This window comes from Mastigoproctus giganteus, chromosome 9 (assembly GCF_048544385.1).
Source record: "Mastigoproctus giganteus isolate SK-2022 chromosome 9, ASM4854438v1, whole genome shotgun sequence".
Classification (NCBI taxonomy): Eukaryota; Metazoa; Arthropoda; class Arachnida; order Uropygi; family Thelyphonidae; genus Mastigoproctus; species Mastigoproctus giganteus.
Genome location: NC_143583.1, coordinates 144,436,398 through 144,457,847, shown reverse-complemented (window position 1 = coordinate 144,457,847; position 21,450 = coordinate 144,436,398). Strand labels below are relative to the sequence as shown.

Genomic DNA, 21,450 nt, shown 5'->3' with positions numbered 1-21,450 from the left:
GCTACGTATTTCACTGTCTAGTTTTACATTAAACCTTATGGTATTCCTTAGCGTATAACAATGGTAGCAGATTACGAATGTAAAATCTACGGACACTAAGTATTAACTTTCAAAATCACTGTCTAAATTCAAAATAAACTACGGAGCTTGGCTAGAACTATAAAGCTACTTATAGAAAATAATTTAGTGTAACATTTAAATCAATAAAACGACTAAATATAAATGAAAACTTAGCATTCACTGGAGCTGCAAATATCTTGACTAACATGGTAGTAACCTCATACCAGAGTCCAAGTAGTATACTAATCATGGCCTTCCACCAGGTGTTCCAGTTGCTTCATGATCGTTGCATATAGTGTGTGGATATAGATGGAAGTTACTTTGAATAAACCAACATTAGTTTACTCATACATGGGATCATTATTTTTTTTTCTAGAATCAGTCTCGTTTTCCAATTGTTGAACTGTGTACATCAGTTCAACATGTTCATTGCCTTCGTTGATCTATTTCTCTTTAATTATCTTACATTTTGTTGGCGTTCACCTGTTTGTAATATCAGAAGAAAGGATGGGGACAGAATAGAAATCTTCGATAGATTTTGGCCTCCCATTTTTGTCTACTGTTAATTAATATAATTGGAAGCGTATGTTATTTAATGATTGTTCAATAGCATTGTGGCAAACTTTCCTGTTTTTATTATATAGTCAGGATATTTGGGGTGCTTTCCTGTACCCCAAATATTTTATGGAACCCTTGTGGGAGGAAGGTCTTGACTGCGACGGAACCCTTGTGGGAGGAAGGTCTTGACTGCGATGTAGTGGATTCACTTGAATTAACTCTTTCAAAGATGCTCATTATTGCAGTAAATGGTGAACATCCACTTTTCATCTCCACTAATGAGTTGATTAAGAAATGATGCTTGAAATTCATGAGAATGTGTAGAGTGCAAACTTTACCCAAATTTATAGCATTGTCTAGTTACAACACATAAAATTGACATTTCTATTTTTGATATTTTTTTCCTACCGTCTGCAAGTGGGATTTAATGATGGAATTGATTGAATTAAGCTTATGGGCAAATTCTTCAGTAATTATAATTCCTCAACAGTTATAATCTCCTTTAGCTGCAACTCTCAGTTATCAAATCAAACAAGTTGGCCTGAAATTTCAGTGATTAAGCTATAGTCACTATACTTGAATTTCTGGAACTTTTTCGTGGTTCTTGCATTATTTCCTTTCTTAAATTCATAAAGTGTTATATTTCTAATATGTTCTGAAAAATGTATCATGTTTTGTTTTTAATGTCTGAAGAAAACCACTATTCGCTCGTGAAAACTTGCACGTACTGATTACTAACATCTATACAAATTAGCAGATAAATATTCTGTGATGTAGGCAGATAGATTTATAAATAAGGATAGCAGTGAAAAAAAAATGACATTACCTTGGAATGGCTTGACAAAAATTGTATAATAAAAACATTGCTATGAATTGGTAAAAGATGTTTGTTGTTATTTGTTTGTTATTTGGTTTTTAGGAGCATTAGCAACTAAGGCCATATTGCTCCGGGGATATGCGGTGGTCATTCTCTGACCTTTCCGCATCCTCCATATTTGCTGGGCATGGGCGGTAAAAGATGTAAAGCATTAGTATACCCAAATTTACTGGCTACATCTTTAAATTATGTACCATGTTTTAACCAAATTTAATAATATTTAATAATATTGTGATGGGCCAGCAGTCACTTCTGATAGATTGGTTAATATTTTATTCAAACTAAGCCTCTACATATCTGTGATTGATAGAATAATTTAAAAAAATAAATGAAAAGTTTGCTCAAAACATTCTCATAACAAAGAAATCTTTAAATTTGTATCAGTATGATTTATTCATTTACAGTATACTGTATATATCAGTATTTTATAATCCTAGCATAGCGCACATTATTTATAATAGTAGAATGTTTGTATTTCAGTGATTGTTAGTGTTTGTAATTATGTGTGTATATTTGTTATACCTGAAGAATATATATATATATATATATATATATATATATATATATATATATATATATATATATAGAATATTATTAGAAAAAGTAAATCAATTCAATAATAATACCATCATGGACCTAATAAAACGCAAAAAAAAAAAAAAAAAAATTATTATTATCGCTTTTTACCGACAATCTAGATAACTTCAACTGGGGCCAACCACCCAGAATGAAGGCAAAAAACGACAAGAAGTTCTCTGTTTCTGTGATGATCAATATATGCTAAGTAATTTAAATCTAAACCAAATATAAACCAGTATAGGTCAAATATAAATCGAATGATGATAAAAATTAAGAAAAATTTTGAAATATTAGAATCAAAGGTAAGAAATATAAGTAAAATATAAATGTAAGCATATATTAATCATCGTTGACCCGATGATTAATATTCTAATAATATTCTTGTCGTTTTTTGCCTTCATTCTGGGTGGTTGGCCCCAGTTGAAGTCATCTAGATTGTCGGTAAAAAGCGATAATAATAATTTTTTTTTTTTGCATTTTATTAGGTCCATGATGGTGTTATTATTGGATTGATTTACTTTTTCTAATAATATTCTGTAGACATTATGGGTGTATTGCATGATTGCTTGCAACTGCATTAACCCATAAATATTAGTTATTGTCTTTTTAACTTTCTTTCTTTCCTTTTTTATCACTAATATAACTATTAATATATATATATATATATATATATATTATTTTTTTTTTTTTTTCCCCTCCTAATTTCAGTGATGAAGGAGCAAATTTTGCCATTCAGAAGGGTATAACTGCATCCAGAAGTCGTGTAGTATTTTTCAAGCATAATGATATGGAACATTTAAAAACCCTGCTTAATGAGCAAGCAGAATTGGACAAATCAGTTAAGAATATATTCAATTCATTTTCACTGTTTCTCTCTCTCTCTCTCTCTCTCTCTCTCTCCTTCCATCCATGTATTAGATATTGGGGATATACAGGATGTCTATAAATTATTCACCTGATTGTGAAGCTTGATTCAAATTTTATTGTAATAGTTACTATAAAATGGTTTGCTGCACTTAATAAAACAACACAGAATTTCTTATCACAACTGTAAACCTCCACATAGGCACATTTGGTAGTACATAGAATGTCAAGTTGGTGTTTGGAAACATATCTTGAGAAATAGAAGTCACTGTCTGTTCACAGTCCAATCTTTTAACTCTGTGATGTTGCTTACTTTTTTCGCATACACCTTGTCCTTTATGTATTCCCATACAAAGAAATCCATCCAGAGAATAAGGAGGCCATAGAAAATGGGACCATCCCAGCCGCTCCATCAGTTAGGAAATTTTTTTATTGAGAAAATCACACACATGCAAAGTGTAGTGGTGCTCCATCTTGCTGATAGAACACATGTAACTACATATCTTCCAGCTGATGTGCAGCATACAATTCAGGATTATCTAGGCTATTCACAGTGTTTTTGTGGAAGAAATGTAGCCTAATCACCTGGCTGAAAAGCAGAGCATACCACATGTTTACCCTGGGACTATCATGCTCATGCTCACAAACTGAGTGAGAATTTTCAGATCCCCATATGTGACAGTTGTCTGTTAACTTTAGCATACAGGTGAAATATCGCTTTGTCACTGAAAATGACATTTTCCGGAATGTGCTCATCTTCGTCTATACTGTTGAGAATGTGAACAGTGAATTCCTCCTGTTGTGGTTCATTGTGAGGTTTAATTTCCTAGATGGTTTGCACTTTATAAGTATAAAGTTTCAGTCTCTTTCAAACCACCCTGTGCAGTATTGCTCACAGTATTTGCAGCTGTAGGTTACATGGCGGATAGATGCCAACCCAGAATTGCTTTAGCTGCAATTAACTGTTTTAAGATACCTATTACAATTAAATTTTAATTCAGCTTCATAGATGAATAATTATATGGCTCTGTAGTTAGTTTCACACCTCTTTGGGATGTGAAAGTGGGCTGCAATTTTAAATATTTAATTCTGCCATCAGCCATTCATTTTACTTAAATTTCCTATTTCTTTTATATTTATATAAAATTGATTTAAGTAAAAAGATGTATTTAATGCTGAATTATTGTTGCTGTATTGTTCCTTGATTTTGGTTTTGATCTAGATAAATATATCTGCCCTTTTCTCATAAATTGCATTTTCAAAACTGTCATTTCTCTTTGTGCTTCACGCTTCACTACTATATATATATATATATATATATATATATACACACAGGATTGTTAAAATTAAAGTATCCCTATATAGAGAGCTCTGGAGCGAGTTCTAAGGCTTGTACTGAAGAGAAATTTGGACAACAGGTACAATAAAGAATGCGCTCGCCGTTTATTGGAAAAAAAATATTAGTTACAAAATTTGTCACTATATGGCGTATAACTATCTTAGTTACAATTATGCAAATAATTTACGTTATTTACATAATCATAAGTTATTGCCACTACTCATCTTTACTGTACTGTATAAAAGAAAAACAGTCTCTTCAAAATAGTACAGTAGATGTTTGCCTGCACTGCAGCAGCAATGCCAACAACGTTGCAGGAAAAGCTGCTATTAGTGAAGTTGTACTATCAGAACAGCAACAATGCAGCTGCGGATATCAGAGAATTCCGGCATTACAAGAGCATAAGGCGTGGACGTATGACTGTTTGTGCTGTTCCCAAAATGATTGCGAAATTTGAAGCGACAGGACATCTAGGTGTTCAACCAGGTAGAGGTCAAAACAAGTGGACTCCTCTCGTGTTGAAGATGTGGCTATGGCTGTCATGGATTTATCAAGTCGATCTCCATGTGGTAGTGCAAGTGTGCCAGCTGTTTTTCATGAAGTGGACATGCCGTATTCCGCTGTAAGGCTAGTAATGCGTCAGATGTTGCGGTACTATCCTTACAAGATGCACATGCTACAGCAGCTAAAACATGGTGATGCAGATATTCGTTTCACATATGCTTCAATTTCTGGCGTGAATGACAGTGGATATCACTTGGCCATGGAACATTCTTTGGAATGATGAAGCCCACTTCTGCTTAAATGGATAAATGAATACGCACAACTGTCGCATTTGGACGACAGAAAACCCTCGAGTTATTCAAGAGGTCCCATTGCATTCTCCAAAAGTGACGGTGTGGTGTGGATTTATGGCCACATTCATGATTGGGCCATATTTTTTTGAACAGGTAACACCAACTGGACCCCACACCTGTTCCGTCACTGGACAGCGATATTATGAAATGTTGGCAAATTTCGCAATACCAGAGCTGCAACAGAGTGGGTGCCTTTAGGATACCATATTCATGCAAGATGGTGCACCACCCTACATCCACCGTTGTGTCCAGAGATTGCTAAGGCAAAACTTTACAGACGAACAGGTCATCGGCCATTGTTTCCAGACATCTTGGCAACCCCAATCACCAGACCTCACCCCATGCGACTTCTGGTTGTGGGATTTTTTGAAGAACCAGGTGTATCAATCAGGAAGGATGTCAAACTCTGGCAGATCTGAAGGACAGCATTAGACGTCATGTGCTGGCTATTCCAGTTGACATGTTGCATTATGCTATAGAAAATGCTGTTCTTCAAATGGAAACTGTTGTTGACCAAAATGGAGGACACATTGAACAATGAAGTGATTTTTTTTTATTTATTTATAACATCATTTTATTCATCTGAAGAACATAAATTATTGTTTAAAAACAAAGTAAATTCATCAAAATTAACATTTGAATTATATTTAGTGTTAATTTTGAATATAGTTCCGTTTCAGGAACTATATTTAATAGTGTTGTGGAAATTCATGCCACAAAATGTTCTATGTGTCCTCCATGTTTATCAGTAATGTGTCAGAGTCAGAGTGTAGCATTCAGGGAACATGCTCCAACATTTCCTCTGACACAGAAAAAATTGTCTTCATTCACTTTCTTTAGTGCAGGAATGATTCACAGATTCTTCTTAAATGCTATTTTTGCCGATACCTCAGAGATAAAAATCACACAGGTTTAAATAAGGTGATATTGGAGACCACACAAGTCCTTTGCCATACACTTCAGGGTAGCAGTTAGAAATCACCCTGTTGTCAAAAATTTCATGCAGGAACTCCAAGACAACTCCTGAGGAGTATATTCATCACATGCCTCTATTACTATTACTTCAAAGTAATAGTAATAGAGGCATGTGATGCAAGAAAGCAAGTGTATTCACACAAATATTCCCTCTAAATGTTTGTCAAGTTCCTCTTTGAATTTATTTACACTATCAACTTCCACAACAACAGATGGAAGTTTGTTCCAGCAATTAACCACCCGCTGGCTAAAGGCAAATTTCCGCGCATCTGTTCCACAATTGTCTTTCCTCAATTTGAATTTATGCCCGCTTAGGTTCGTAATCTGAGCAAGTGGCTGAGTCCCATTAGAATTCAGCATGCTCTACCCATTCAAGGCCTTATACACCTCGATCAGATCACCTTGCAGGTGCCTAGTCTCCAGCCGCTGCAATTTGTAGAACTTAAGCCTCTCTTGGTAAGAGGATCCCTTCATTCCCCTCACCAATATTGTTGCCCTTCTCTGTACATGCTCAAGCAAATCTACGTCCTTCCTAAAATGAGGCCTCCAGACCTGTATGCAGTATTCAAGGCGTGGCCTGACCATTGCCTTATACAAAGGGATAATCACTTCCTTTTCCCTGCTTACAGAATTCCTATATATCATTGACAAAACACCGTGACCTGCTCTTTCAGTCTGTCTGCATTGCTCAGAAAACTTCATATCTGACTGCACGATTACTGCCAGGTCTTTTTCATTTTCTACCACCCTAAGTGTAGTGCCACACAGTTGGTACATTCCTCTGGGGTCACTTCTACCCATATGCAGTACTTTGCATTTGTCAATGTTAAACTTCAGTTGCCACTTCTTAGCCTATTTGTCCAACTTATCTAGATCCTGTTGCAGTAGCACACTGCCATTACTGTCATGAAAATTTGAAGCTTTCAGAACTGCAAAAAAAAAAAAGAAGAAAGAAATAGTAGGATGAATAAAAAAACTCACCTGTAGTTTATATATATTGATGGATCATTCATTGTGCTAGGTGTACTATAATTTTTAGTGTTTCTCACCAACCATTGAAGTAAAAACGGAAACCAAAATCTTAAAAAGTTTATGTTTAAGCTTACGATAAATTTACAGTAGATCAAACAAAATACGATTATACAAAATGTTACTGATAATAAAATACTGAATTAAGATAAAATAAAACAAATATAACTAATTCGTAAGTTCTCGAGCCACTTGCGGTCCCAAAATCTATGCGCCCGATCAGTGATGACTGATTGTGGTCATCACTTGTGGTCCCAATCTAATTTGGGACCGCAAGTGGCTCGAGAGCCTACGAATTAGTTCTATTGGGAACAATATAAATAGAGACGGGTACACGCATTCATCCCCTCTTTGAGGCGGTAATCCTTGGAGGGGATGAACGTTTTCGCCTGGAACGCTCCCGAGCCGCTTCCGGTTCCAACATGTACGGGAACAGTACCCGTTTACGTGAGATGCACCGTGAACCTGCTGGTATTTAATGAGGCACCGCAGTATAGAAGTACACTGTTGAGGAAGAAGGCAGAAGCCTTTGAAAGCTTCAGTTATTTTAGCGCTTTTAATCTAGTATATTTTATTGCATTTTAATTCAGTATTTTATTATCATTTTATTTGTATATTCACTGTAAATTACATTTGTTTTATTTTATCTTAATTCAGTATTTTATTATCAGTAACATTTTGTATAATCGTATTTTGTTTGATCTACTGTAAATTTATCGTAAACTTAAACATAAAACTTTTTAAGATTTTGGTTTCCGTTTTTACTTCAATGGTTGGTGAGAAACACTAAAAATTATAGTATGAATATACCCAACCCCAGAGGCCTATTTGAAGAATGTGCTAGGTGTATTTTGAGTAGAAATATCAAGGTTATTTGATTTGAAGAGTTGCATGAATTAACATAAAAACTCTGCCAACAGTGAAAGTTGGATGTACACTTCATATTTGATTTTATTTGGGAAATGAAGAACTCTGGTGTCAGATACATTTAATGAACTACATGGATTAATTGACAGGTGTTTCCAGGCATGGCAAAGTTAGATTCTGTGAATAATTGAATTGATGTGATTTGCAAAGTATGATATATGTGCAAATTAGGAGTAGCCGAAGCAGCTGTTCACAGTTGAAAAATGAAATCTCAAATAAATTAATTAAAAAAAAAAAAAAAAAAAAAGGTAAACTGCAGCCAGCCATTATCAATCCACTGCAGGATTGAAGCCTCCTCAACAATTCATGTAGGGGTAATGGACCATAATCTCCATGCTGGTCCAGTGCAGGTTGTCAGATCGACCATATTTAGCAGTCAGAGGCTTGAACACCAATCTACTCAAAGAGCATATGCTACTGCACTCCTGCTCCTGACTATTTGACTATGGAGACCAAATATTTAACTGCAAATAATCAAATCAGTGAACAGTGTAGCTGCAACTGCAAGGGTCTCCTGTGTATATATTTAATTTTTGCATCTTTTTAGCTCAGCATTTAGTTATTACCTGTTAAGCCTTAAACATTTCAGTCAAGTCTTCATGCAGATGCCTAGTTTTGAAAATGCAGAAATATGCAGAACGCAATTCGTTTGGAAGAAGAAGCACATGGATAGAGGGAGTGCGGGTGGCTATGGAAAAGAGGAAATTGAAGAATGGAGACTGGGATTACAGAAAAGAGTGGAGGAACAAAACTAAAATAAATAAAAGTTAGGTCGAGGATAACTGTTGATATAATGGAGAAATCCAAGAAGAAGAAGAATCTGTGATCCTAATTCCACAGTAATGTCAGTTTTTGGTATCCCAAAATATCTGTTTTTACAGTGTTTAGCACAAATAAATTGTGGCTGATGATTTCTATGCTTACACTGAATTCTTTACATTTAAAACAATCCTTCAAAATTCCTGAAAATTTGCTGTTTATCTCTGAGATTAGACAAGCATAGTAGTTGAGGGTTTAGTTAACAAAGCTTAACAGGTAAATACCTTCAGATTGTGTTACCTGAAGTTGAAATTTGTCTGGCAAATCCTGAAGTCCTCCACCTTGGTATGAAGAGATGCCTTATGCTTTGCTAAGTAGAAACCAAACTTTGCAGTCTTTCTTCTCTGGATTCTATTACCAGTAGACTTCTTGTTTTGCAAATATTATGTGGTAGTTTTTGTTTTTTCTTTTCCTTTTGAACTTTCTGATATTTCACTATAAGCATCTAGTCCGGTGATCTCAAGCTTTTCTAAGTGTACTTTTAGTTGTAATTAATTCTACATTTAGTCTGATTCTGTTTTTGTTAATGTTCCTTCTTTTGAAGAATTTTGAAAGAATAATTTATTTTAACTTTTGTTTATTTATTTACCTTTGTTTTGTATAGAATGCTAAGAAGGCTCGAGCCACACGAAGGTTTCTTGTGGTTGAAGGATTATATATGAACTATGGGGATATCTGTCCTCTTCCAAAACTAGTAAGTATAAAGAAACTACAGAAAGACTTTTTCTTAAAGTTCTTCTATCTGAAAGAAAATAAAGACAAAATATATAATTTTTTTTATCAAATGGCAAAATTTGGTAGTCCTTGGAGCGCTCTCTCTCTCTCTCTCTCTCTCTCAAATTTCTAAGAAGAAAGCAGCATAATACATGATGAAAACAAATTAAGTTATATCTTAATTTTATATAGTGTTCATCTAAATTGGTGCCATAGAAGTTAAAAATTATGCCTGGTACTGTGTTGTAATTCTTAGTTATTAACTAGGACTTAACTTCCAGTACATACACAGATCAATTTCATATTTTATAGATCTATGAAATTGTAGATTTGTGGCTGTGTAGAGCTGTATGAAATTTTTCCACTGTGAACTTCCCATTTCTTTTACTTTCAACTAATTATAGAAACAATTTATAATGCTGGCAGCATGGAAAAAGCTTTGCAAATTTGAGGAGGAATATACACTTGTTAATTTCAGTTTTCTGATTTGAATTTAGGAAATCTGAAATTGAAGAAATTCTCTAGAATTCAGATCCAGAAGTTGGAAAAAATCAAATCACAATCTATACAGATGTAGATAATATTATTGCATCAAAAAGAGTAATGGTGTTTTTTTTTTTTTTTAAATATATATATTTTATTAGGATTTTTATTATGAATTTTTAAAATTCTGCTTTGATTTTTGCTATGCTAATTTTTGCCATTAGGCAATCAAGCCAAAATAAGAAAACATATTAATATTTAAATGCATTTATATGTGCCAGGTTGTCTTTTTTTATGCAAAACTTAAAATTCTACAAATAATTCAATCCACAGAATGTGCTTTTTTCTTTTTGTGGGGTGTGTTGCACAGAGCTAATTAATAATACCATTCAGTAAGATGTCAAAGAACAAATTTTAAAAATTTTAGAAGACATACAAGATATTCCATGTAGTGACTTCTTACTTTACAGGTGTTTAAATAACGTGCGGCAACCATATTTACAGAAAGCGCCACAAGACACAAGCATGTAGCCCCGCCATTTGTTTCATTTTGTTTTGCTGAAGATTGCCGATTGGTCATCTATTTGAAGTGCATAATTTTTTTTCTTTTGTGCTTAGTTTTACTTATTTTGATTTTATTATTACCCTTGTAGCTAGTAAGCATCCTCGTAGTTCTAGTGGAAGTGATGGTAGGTTCTCAAGGAAATCGATTTCACTTGAAATGAAATTGGAAGTGCTTAAGTGCTACAAATGAGGTGAGAGTACGGCATGCATTAAACATGCTCTAAGTCCGAGTGAGAGTATATTACGTACTATTCAAAATAGTGCTGATAAAATTCAAGAAAGTGTTAAGAGTGGTGTGCTCTTAACTACACAAAAGTCGTCTTATGCTCGGTCCAGTTTGATGGAACGCATGGAAAAGATGCTTGTTATGTGGATGAGTGACCAGAATAAAAAACATGTTAACATTAGCCTAGTGGAAGTACAAGAGAAAGCTTATAGCCTTTATGGTAATTTAAAAGAATGTGAGAATGGGAAAGTTAAGCCCTTTTCGGCAAGTTCAGGATGGTGTGCAAATTTTCGTCAGTGGTATGGTTTTCCATTGCTGAAAAGACTGCGCCTGGCTTTAAGCAGCGAAAGATTGGCTAACACTTCTGTTTGGTGCTAATATGGAGGATCATAAATTGAAACCTCTGTGCATTTACCAGTATCAAAACCCCCGTGCCCCTAAAGGTTAAAACAGGTTGTACATGCCTGTGTTCTGGTACTCAAACCGTAAAGGGTTAAATGCCTACTGTTATTTTCAGAAGTTATCATCCTGGATCACAGTTAAGACCAGAATTGGAAGTGTATTGCAAGGCAGAAGGAATTCAGTTCAAAATTTTACTTATCCTAGATAATGCCACAAGCCATCCACCTAGTATTGCTGATGTCTGTTCCAATATCAAGATTGTTTTTGATGTGAAAACATCTATGACAGCACCTACTTTCAGACTGAAGTAAAATCAATTTGTAAAGAAATTTTCTAATGGAAATGATGTCACTGAAAATATCTATGGCGGCACCGACTACATTTTCGGACTGATGAATTGCAAACGAAAATTATGCAAATGATGTCACTTCCTATTAGGTGGCTGTTAGATTTGAAATAACACAAATGACGTCACTTCCTAAATGGCACTAACTCAGTCATTATTGTAAGAAGCGGGTGTAGCTGGTAGTAATATTATGCAAGAATAAAAGCTTAAAAACCACCGAAGAAACCTCTGTGTCAACAGAACAAGTTCAAAAACAGAGAATGAAAAAAGAATGCAGAGTTTAATAAAATCTGCTTCTCGAGATTTTGATCAAACATCAGCCATCTAAGTAGCGTAAGCATAAAACGTTACATCATTCATAACTTCAGTGGCTGTTAGATTTTAATAGCTGTTCAATTAAACCATTTAAAAATTTAAACGGTTTTGTTTATGACTTCATACTATTCTACAAATGGATTTTGCTAACTATTGAATTATAAAAATACCAAAGCTAATTTCAGTTAACAACCTATGAGTATTTTGAAGATGGCTAAAACTTCAGTTGAGTGAAATCAAGAGAATTATGCAAGAATAAAAGCATCCAAGCCACTGAAGAAGCCTCCCGTGTCGACAAAAGAACAAGTTCAAAAACACAGAGAACAAAAAAAAAAATGCACGAGTTTAATAAAATCTGCTTCTCAAGATATTGATCAACATCAACCTTCTACATTGACTTCTCATCAAGAAGCTGGACCATCAACATCAGGATATTGAAGAAGATCTAGAAGATTTGAGTTCAAATGAATTACCTGAGGATTTTCAATTGATTCCTGAACCAGCTAGACAGAGTATACTTCAATAACCAACTTCGATTGAATCATCTAAAAATAAACAAAGTCATATTTCATCTCAATTGCCAGTTGTAGACCCTCCACAGGTTTCAACAATAGTTGAGCATGAAATTGTTTAGAAGAACATTAAACATGACCTTAAGTCCTATAAAGAATTTGAATGACAATTTCTGAAAAATACATTTGGAGCTGTTTGTGATATCTGTGATCGATTATGGTATGAAAATGATGTAAAATTGTGCACTCCAGGAAGTTACCCATTACTTCTAGAATTTCCAACTGCAGATGTAATGACTACGAACGCTTGTAATAGTTGTTGAGCATCTCTCAAAAATCATTCCATTCCAACATTTCCGAAAAGCAATGGTTTCATTTTTTCTGCTATTCCACCTCATCTGCCTCGATTGGATTTATTGACTGAGCAACTTGTATGCCATTCATGCAGATTAGAAGACTAAGAAAGACGTGTTTTCGGACAATATTGAATTTTGGGCCAAATTATAAATGTTAATTTGATGGTCAATCATTTGCCTTGGAGAATAGATGACGATTATTGTGTTAACGTTCACAAATTGAGTTATTTAATGGCTTGGTTCGTAAACGAGATGTAAGGATTTGGTTAAAATATCTACTTATGACTCTTTTGTATCGTCTGTATAATATCAAGATTGATGAAGCATTCTTCGATGAAGACATGGAACATGACGATGCGCCTACACGTGATGAAATGAGTGGACCTATACCTATTGAAGAAGGTTTAGTTGCTCAACAACACTCTTTTGTAGAACAATGACAAATATTTATGAATAGCTCCTGGTGAACGAAATGTTCCGCATAGTTTACTTTTTTTGACGAACATGCTGAAGAATTGTCCTTTCCTAGCATTACCTTGGTCAGAATTGAGAGTTTACAGATAATTTAAAAGTTACACTGTTTATGATGGTATTGAGTGAACTGCATCGTTCAGATTGGCATGGAGTGCTCAGTTGCTTTTAAATACATCGGAAAAGATACTAAGCTCACCAAAGAACAAATTCAATCTCGAGAATATGTCAATAACTGCATTGAAAACAATTTAGAATTTTTGAAATCGATTCCTAATTGAACTCATTATTGGACACAACGTAAAAGAGATCTGTTTGCGATGATCAGACAATTGGGTAAACCTACATTCTTCTTAACTTTGAGTGCAAATGAAATCAGTTGTCCTAAATTGCTAAAAATTCTATGCCTATGCAAATTAAAACACTGTTGTTTGGATATCCCTGACGAGCAAGCAGAAGCTTTTCATTTTATGGAAAAAGTGACATTAGTTAAAGAAGATGCCGTAATGTGTGTGATTCATTTTAATAAACTTGTAGATTGTATTTTAACTTTACTTCAGTCTAAGCATTTCAGTCCATTTCGGCAATATCATGTTGTCAGCTATTTTAAAGGGATCGAATTTCAACATTGTGGCAGTCCACATCTCACATTCTTTTGTGGCTTAATGCCCTAAACTTATGGGAAACGGTATGAATGCAACAATTGCTATCAAAAATCAGCTTGTGTCTGTTTCTACTGTAAAAGCCTCTTGTAATATCAAACTCCAAACTCATAAACATACTTCTACATGTTACAAAAGGATCCAAACTACCAACAGACAGGTTCATAATTTTCAAGCTCCATTTATGCCATCATGATCTACAATGATTTTAATTTCCACACCAAAAGCAGACACTCAACAAGTCAAATATAATGCTGAATACAAGAAATTTGCTGAAGAATCTAGAGGATTTATTCATTGTCCTAGCATTGATCACTTCTTTAAACAAAATCGCATTAATTCCGAATCATATTATATCGATTTACTTTGAGCTGGTATCACTCTGCCAAAAGTTTTTCTGAAATGAGAACCTCATCAAAAATGGCATAACCCAATCAATCCTTTTGTGTTTAGAGTGTTAAAGTCTAACATGGACATTCAGTTCATGGAAGAATATTCTTGTGCTGCTTATGTTGTCAAATATGTAAATAAGACCAATCATGGATTAGCCATTTACAACATAAAATTATTGAAATTACGAACGAGTATCCTGAGTTTGACATTATTGAAATTACAAGAAAATTAAGCACTGACATTACTGAAATTCAGCTCAGCTCTGAAATTACTGGTCAAGAGGCATGTATTGGTATTTGCTTCATCAACCGATGTCTGAGAGTTCAGTTGTTGTAACTTATATACCTGCCACGTGGCCTATCAAGCGACAGTGTAATAGAAAATTAAACGAAGAAATGGAACAAAAGTTCTATTGGTCAAAACATGAGTAATAATTCTACCAACATTTGGAAAGAGAACTGGTTTGATAAGTACAAGAAAAGACCTCCAGAACTAGAAAATGTTATTTTAGCTGACTTTGTTGTGTATTATATTTACATCTCGGGATGTCAATATCCAAAAATACTTCGATATCAAAATTATGATATGGCCCAGCGTGTTGAATGAATATAAACGAGAGATGATTACTCTTCATTTACCTTTTTGAAGTGAAGAAGAGGAAATACTTTCTGAAATGAAATTTCTTGTGTTGTATTGTGAACACGAACAAGTTTTTTTAGAATGTCATAAAAATTATGAACCGGATTTAAATATTCACAAACTATGGAGATCTGTCGTGATATATGCCATACTGCCATAGAAGCTGATGCAGCTGTTGTCAATGATATACAAAACTTAGCAATGTTGATTCGTGAAGATGCTGATCGATTTAAAGATTTCTACGAACACCCAGACAGTTAAATGAATCTTTGACTAGCAATTTTTTTGACTAGCAATCTTTGACTAAATCACCTTGGCGCAATAGCAAAGAAACAAGAAAATTTAATGCCAAAATTATCAATTTTGGAATTTAATGCAAAAAGCTAATTTAAAACAGGAAGGAATTTTATTGCAAGTCATTTATAATTTACTTCAACCTATCCAGATATTCCTTACTGGCCCTGCTGGCTGTGGGAAGATGTTCGTGATTCGATTATTATGGAAGTTTATAATTGTTTTACTAGCACCGATAATTTCTTTAATGCTCATAACTTCTGCTTCTACAGGAAAAGCTGCTGTTGCTATTAATGGTACTACAGTGCACACAGCATTGAAAATTTTGATATTGAAGAATTTGCCTCTGTCTTATGAAGTTGCTCAACATTATTGTATACTCTTTTCAAATATGTACATGTTTTAATTAACGATGAAATTAGTATATTTGGAGCAGAACTTTTATCTTAAATAGATGTTCACCTGTGACAAGTTACAGACTGTGTATTTCATAATTTTGGTGGATTAGACATTTTTTTGATTGGTTATTTGCGAAAGCTGCCCCTCCCATACAAGCAATGCCTATTAATCAACAGATTAAGCAATGCATCACAGGCCTTAATCTTTGGCGTGGGTTACAATATTACAAACTCAATGAAGTGATGAGACAGTCAAATTCAAAATTCTCGAGTGTTGACAAAAATCGGAAATGGTGTTCATTTAACCGACGACGAACAAGAAACTTGTGAAGTTGAGATTTGGAGCAAAGAAGAAGCAGACAGTTTGTGTTCTGATAGTGTTTGTTTATATTTGAAAAATAAATCTGTGAACAATTATAACAATTCTGTGTTAAACGTGTCTTCGGATACCGTTATGTCAATTGTTCAAGATATATTTGTTGGGTGCAGAATGCGAGACTCGTATGTGACAGAAACTTCATAAAATGGCAAGTTTTAGCACCAGTGGATTACTGTATGAACTTCCTTTACTTATTGGCAAGCCATACTTGATAACCACTAATATTGACATGTCAAATGGTCTGGCTAACGGAGTTTTGGGAAAATTGGCATGTATTGAAAATGACATAGAGACTAATTCTATTAAACGTCTTGGGTTGATATTTCCAGAATCACCTACTGTGGTTCGACTTGCTAGAATGAAGGCTCGTCGGTTTGCTATGGTTTGAGAAATTAATTTAGAAGCCGTGTGCCAATTGCAAGAAGTATGAGCATTTTGTTGAATAATAACAGAACAATCTTGGCTAAACGAAATCATTTTCCACTATTGGATGGTAATAGCACCGGCCTGTGCTATTACCATCCATAAATCTCAGGGAGGTACTTTCGATTCCGTTGTTTATGAATATAAGAAATGTCACGAACAACAACTATTTTATGTTGCATTATTCAAAGTTACTGATATCAGTGATCTTTACATTATTTCTGCAAATGGAGAAAAGAAATTTTATCATGGGCTACATCCACTCTTGCACTTCAAGCTGAAATGATCAGGTTGTCGAGTAATCCTCTACTTACCTTGTAAGATATTTTATATGAGTTCATCAGTAAACAACAAGATCTTTCCATTCTAACGTTAAATTGTCAAATTTTATGTGCTCACAGTGACAATCTCACTCACCCAACAATCCAATTTACTTCTACTTTCTGAAACTTGGCTAAATAACAATGAAGAAGTAAGCATGCCTAACTTCAAAGCTGGCTGTGTAGCAGTTTGTGATAAGAGAGAAAATTGTACTCACGTTGTTCTTCTCGTATGGAAGCGAATGATTGACCTGTTGGAGACATTTGTGCGGCTCAGTGCCGCCTTCCTGATGGTCAAACAATATTGCCGGTAGTAATTTACATTTCACCTAACCAAAAGATCAAACACATCATTGAATTCATCCATTTCGTTTTATTTCCTTACACGATTTTCTCACGAAAAATGCAACTGAATACCAATGATACTTAGTGGAGATTTTCAGCATTAATTTTGCAGATAATCAATCCAAACCTTTGACTGATTTCTTAGAAAATAAATTTGGACTGATTTTAATTACTTCTGGATCTGTATCGACTACTGTTCATGGAACTATAATTGATGCTGTGTTTCAGAGACATTTACACTCTTTACAATTTCAAGTGTCTGTATCATATTTTAGCTATCACAAACCCATTATAAGTAATTTACCTATTGAACACGTATTGCAACCTCAAATTGATGAAACTGCTGAAAAAAAAATACTTTAAAATGTTAAACATGTTCGGATTCTTTTCATTCCTAAAACCCTTTAACTTCATCCAAGCCAAGGATGTTTTCACATAAAATAAAAATATTTCACGCATACAGGGTACACATGCTGCTTTTTGATGTGAAAACATCTGTGGTGGCACCCACTACATTTTCAGACTGAAGTAAAACAAATTGGTAACGAAATTTTCTAATGGAAATGATGTAACTTCCTATTAGGTGACTGTTAGATTTTAAATAACGCAAATGACGTCACTGAAAACATCTATTTTCCTGGCAAATACAACCTTGATACTCCAGCCTATAGACTACCATGTGATTAAATCTTTTAAGGCTCAGTATTCAATGTGCGTTCTGGCTGATCTAATCGACAAGACTGACAACAAAGAGATGAATGTGTAGGAATATTGGCGAGCCTTCAATATAAAAGATGCTTTGAAATTCATTGATGCTGAATGGTGTGAAGTTCCGCATAACTGTATTCAAAGTTCATGGCATAGGTTATGTCCAGATCTTAGAAACTTCTTCAAAGGCTCTGATACCAATGAAGATTATGCACAGACTAAAGACAAATGCACGAAACTCACTAAAAAAAATAGGATTCACTGAAGTGGAGCAACTGATGTTGATGATTTAATTGATTTGCATCATCAAGAATTGTCAAATGAAGATCTGTTTGCACTGGAACAGCATTGCATTCAAGAGGGGGAGGCAGCAGTGAACAAAAGACCAGAGATTAAGAATGGAGCCTGACAATGAAAGGATTATCAAAAGCATTAAATCTTATTGATAAAGGCATAAATCTGTTAGCTGATGAAGACCCTAACCTTGAATGAAGCTCTGAAGTGCAACATACAGTTATGCTAGAACTTGGTTGCTTCTATGAGTTGTTGCATGAGAGGAGCAACTAACTCTGGATTCCTTTTTCAAATGCTCAAGGGAAAAGTCAAGTGAGCCCTCCACTTCCTGGGTTTTGTAACACCTGAGGGAATGGAATCTGATTGGAGTGGAGGTGGCCTAAGGCCACCCTCCACTCCAATCTCTTCTGGCTTGAATAAAGCAGTTTACTTGTTTCTTTTAAATGTTATGCCATTTTAAAATCCAAATAGCTCCTTAATCCAGCAAACTTCACATTCATTTACTGTGGTCCAGCAAACTTCACATTCATTTACTTCACATTCATTTACTCTTAGGTAGTTTGAAGAATGTGATGTGTAAATTTGTTAATTTCATCAGTTGTTAAATCTTTCACTTCCATTTTGGAAGTGCAAGGTTTATGCATACTAAAGTAAACTGAATCAGAAAGATGATTCTGACTTAATCATAGACATTTCTACAGCCAAGGTCTTGGAGAGTCAAACAAGAGGAGATGATTCAGTTCTTTATCCTCTGAGGAAATACTTTACTGCTGCATGTAACTGTGCGGTGCAGAGGTTCCCTTTGAAAAATGTTCTTATAAATGCTGGGATAGCACAAATTTCATTAATTGGCAGTTCAACATTTTCAAATTTGAAATTTGTTATAGACAAGTTTCAATGTCAATTCCTTTATCATCAGTAGCATTATAGATAAAGAAATAGATGAAGTAGTATTGTTTTGGAGGATCAGTTCTACCAATTTCAGTGGTGATAACCTACCAGATGCTGTTATTAAAGAAAAAAATAATTGGTGTGCAGTGGTCCTTTTTTACGGAACTGACAAGTGCACTACTCCTGAAATATAACAGACTATCCCAAACCATGCAGGGCATTTTAGCAATTCCTCATAGCATGCTGATTGTGAGGGAATATTCAGCTAGTTGAAAAAAGCAAAAACTGTTCCCGATGAAGCTTTGGAAAGAATTTTCTCTTTCTTGCAAAACTTTGGAAAGACTGTTAACAGCCAAGTCTAAACAGCAGGACCATTTTTATAAACATGATTTTCATCCAGTATTTCTGAGGAGAGTAAAGGCTGCAGTAATATCTTTTTTGAAGTAATCATAATTAATTGAAACACCCTATATACACAGATTTTGTATATTGCTATATGTGGGTGGTGGTTATTCTCTGTGATTAGGGAAATCAGCTAAGTTGTTGGTATCTGTATTGACAGAAGCAAAATCAGTGTAATTAGTTAAAGAATGGTGCTTAAGGTTACTGGGTTTAAAGAAGAACTTCCAACCGTTGTCTGTCTTTCTGCCATTGCTGAGAGGCAAAAAGTGGAAACCTTCTAAATCTGGATTTCTTTTGAAAGCATATGTGCTACATTTTTTAAATCTCTGAATCAAGTGTGAAGGGGGGGTGAAAGCAATTCTGTAAGTTTTTTTTTGCTTCAAATACATATTTTTTAGATTACTTTCTAACTAAAAAATAATATCTTTATTGTACGTAAAGATACTACACAATATACCCATCACGGCACACTGTCAGGAGTCTAAATAACTGTTGCTGAATGTTATTTATTAGGAAACAACTACTATAAATACTTTTTTGACGTTTATTTGTATAGGTTTCTGATTTTCAGTTTAAGGCTTATCAACACTAACTTAAAACAGGGGTAGGCAAGTGGCCAACCGTGCATAGAAATAACAATTTGTATAATTTCTGGAGAACACCAATGTCAGAAATCTTATTAATTATAATGATCTGCATTTCAAGAAACATTCTCTGATGTTAACTGCTAATAAGGATCTGTACTACATTTTTAATGAAAATTTCGAGTTACTTGAAATTTGCTATATTGCGTCAAAATTTTTTACAAATAAAAATATATACAGCAGGCCCCCGTTATAACGCGGTTCGCTTTACGCTGATTCGCTATAACGCTGTTCTTATATTATAACCCGTATCTGACTATAACGCCGTCACAGATCACTATAACGCTCTTTTACAGATTACATTTTTGACATATTTAACGAAATCGTTTCGTTTGATGGAGTCGATAGCTTGAAAATGAATAGCAAAACAGCATTAAAATGTTTCCCATGCCGACTTGAGCAATTTTCCCACGCTCAGTGAAATTTTCTCTCACGCTAATTTAAGTACAGTCACTTGTTACGTAGTTCCGAGATCAACATTTTAAAAAATGATCAAATATATTGCTTGTAATATTTGCGTTATATGCATTTATCCGAAGTCTAGTTAGTCATCACTCAGTACAGTATTAGACATCGTGCGTAACGGACAGTTTACTTGAACATTGTATCATAATTAATTCAACCAACGCAGTTATATTTTCGAAGAGCTAATAATGACCGACAGGAATGAAAATGCAACAACGTCTGGGCGCGGTACGAAGACTATAAATGTAAGAAAAAGACTGAATTTGAAAATTAAATTAGACGTTTTGAAGCGAATCGATTCCGGTCAATGACAAGCGGATGTGTGCCATAATTTAGGACTCGCAAATTTAACTGTAAGAACAATTATGAAAAAATAAAGAATTAATTTTAGCAGCGGGAAAGATAGCTGTTCCACTGCAACAACTAAGACTAGACCGGCTATTAGGATTGAAATGGAAAGACTAATTTTATTGAAGATAATATTCCAATGCAAAATTCAGTTAAGTTAAATATAAAAAAGAGAGAGAGAGAGAAAGAGATTAGCTAATACGATGATCTGAAGAAAACTCGCCTAAAAAAAAATGTGGAACCATTTAAAACTGGTAGAATAGATTTAAAATCCCGGGAGAAGCCGCTAGTGCAGATTAAGGAGCCGAAACTTTCAAAAAAGAACTTGTTAAAATTATTGAAGAGGGGTATTATGTGTTATACTTCTCAACAAGTTTTTAACATAGATGAAGCAGGACTTTTGTGGAAACGAATGCCTAAAAGAAGTTTCATATTGAAAGAACAAAAAACATGCCAAGTTTCAAAGCGGCGAAGGATCGGTTGACTTTATTGTTGGGTGGTAACGCTGCAGGCCATTTAAAATTAATACCCCTTTTAGTTTATTTGGAAGAGGGCCAAAGTTCAACTCAAAA

At 34.5% G+C, this 21,450-nt stretch overlaps 1 protein-coding gene across 5 annotated transcripts in view; it reads left to right on the top strand.

Moving 5' to 3' along the window:
• The window catches only part of Spt-I (serine palmitoyltransferase subunit I), a 275,614-nt gene that overhangs the window by 146,314 nt on the left and 107,850 nt on the right, over positions 1–21,450 (top strand). For all 5 annotated transcript variants that reach the window (XM_090381900.1, XM_090381899.1, XM_090381901.1 and 2 more), the window contains exons 8-9: positions 2,783–2,912; positions 9,489–9,578. In XM_090381900.1, the coding sequence (XP_090238026.1) occupies positions 2,783–2,912; positions 9,489–9,578 (220 nt within the window). The remainder of the gene's footprint in view (positions 1–2,782; positions 2,913–9,488; positions 9,579–21,450) is intronic.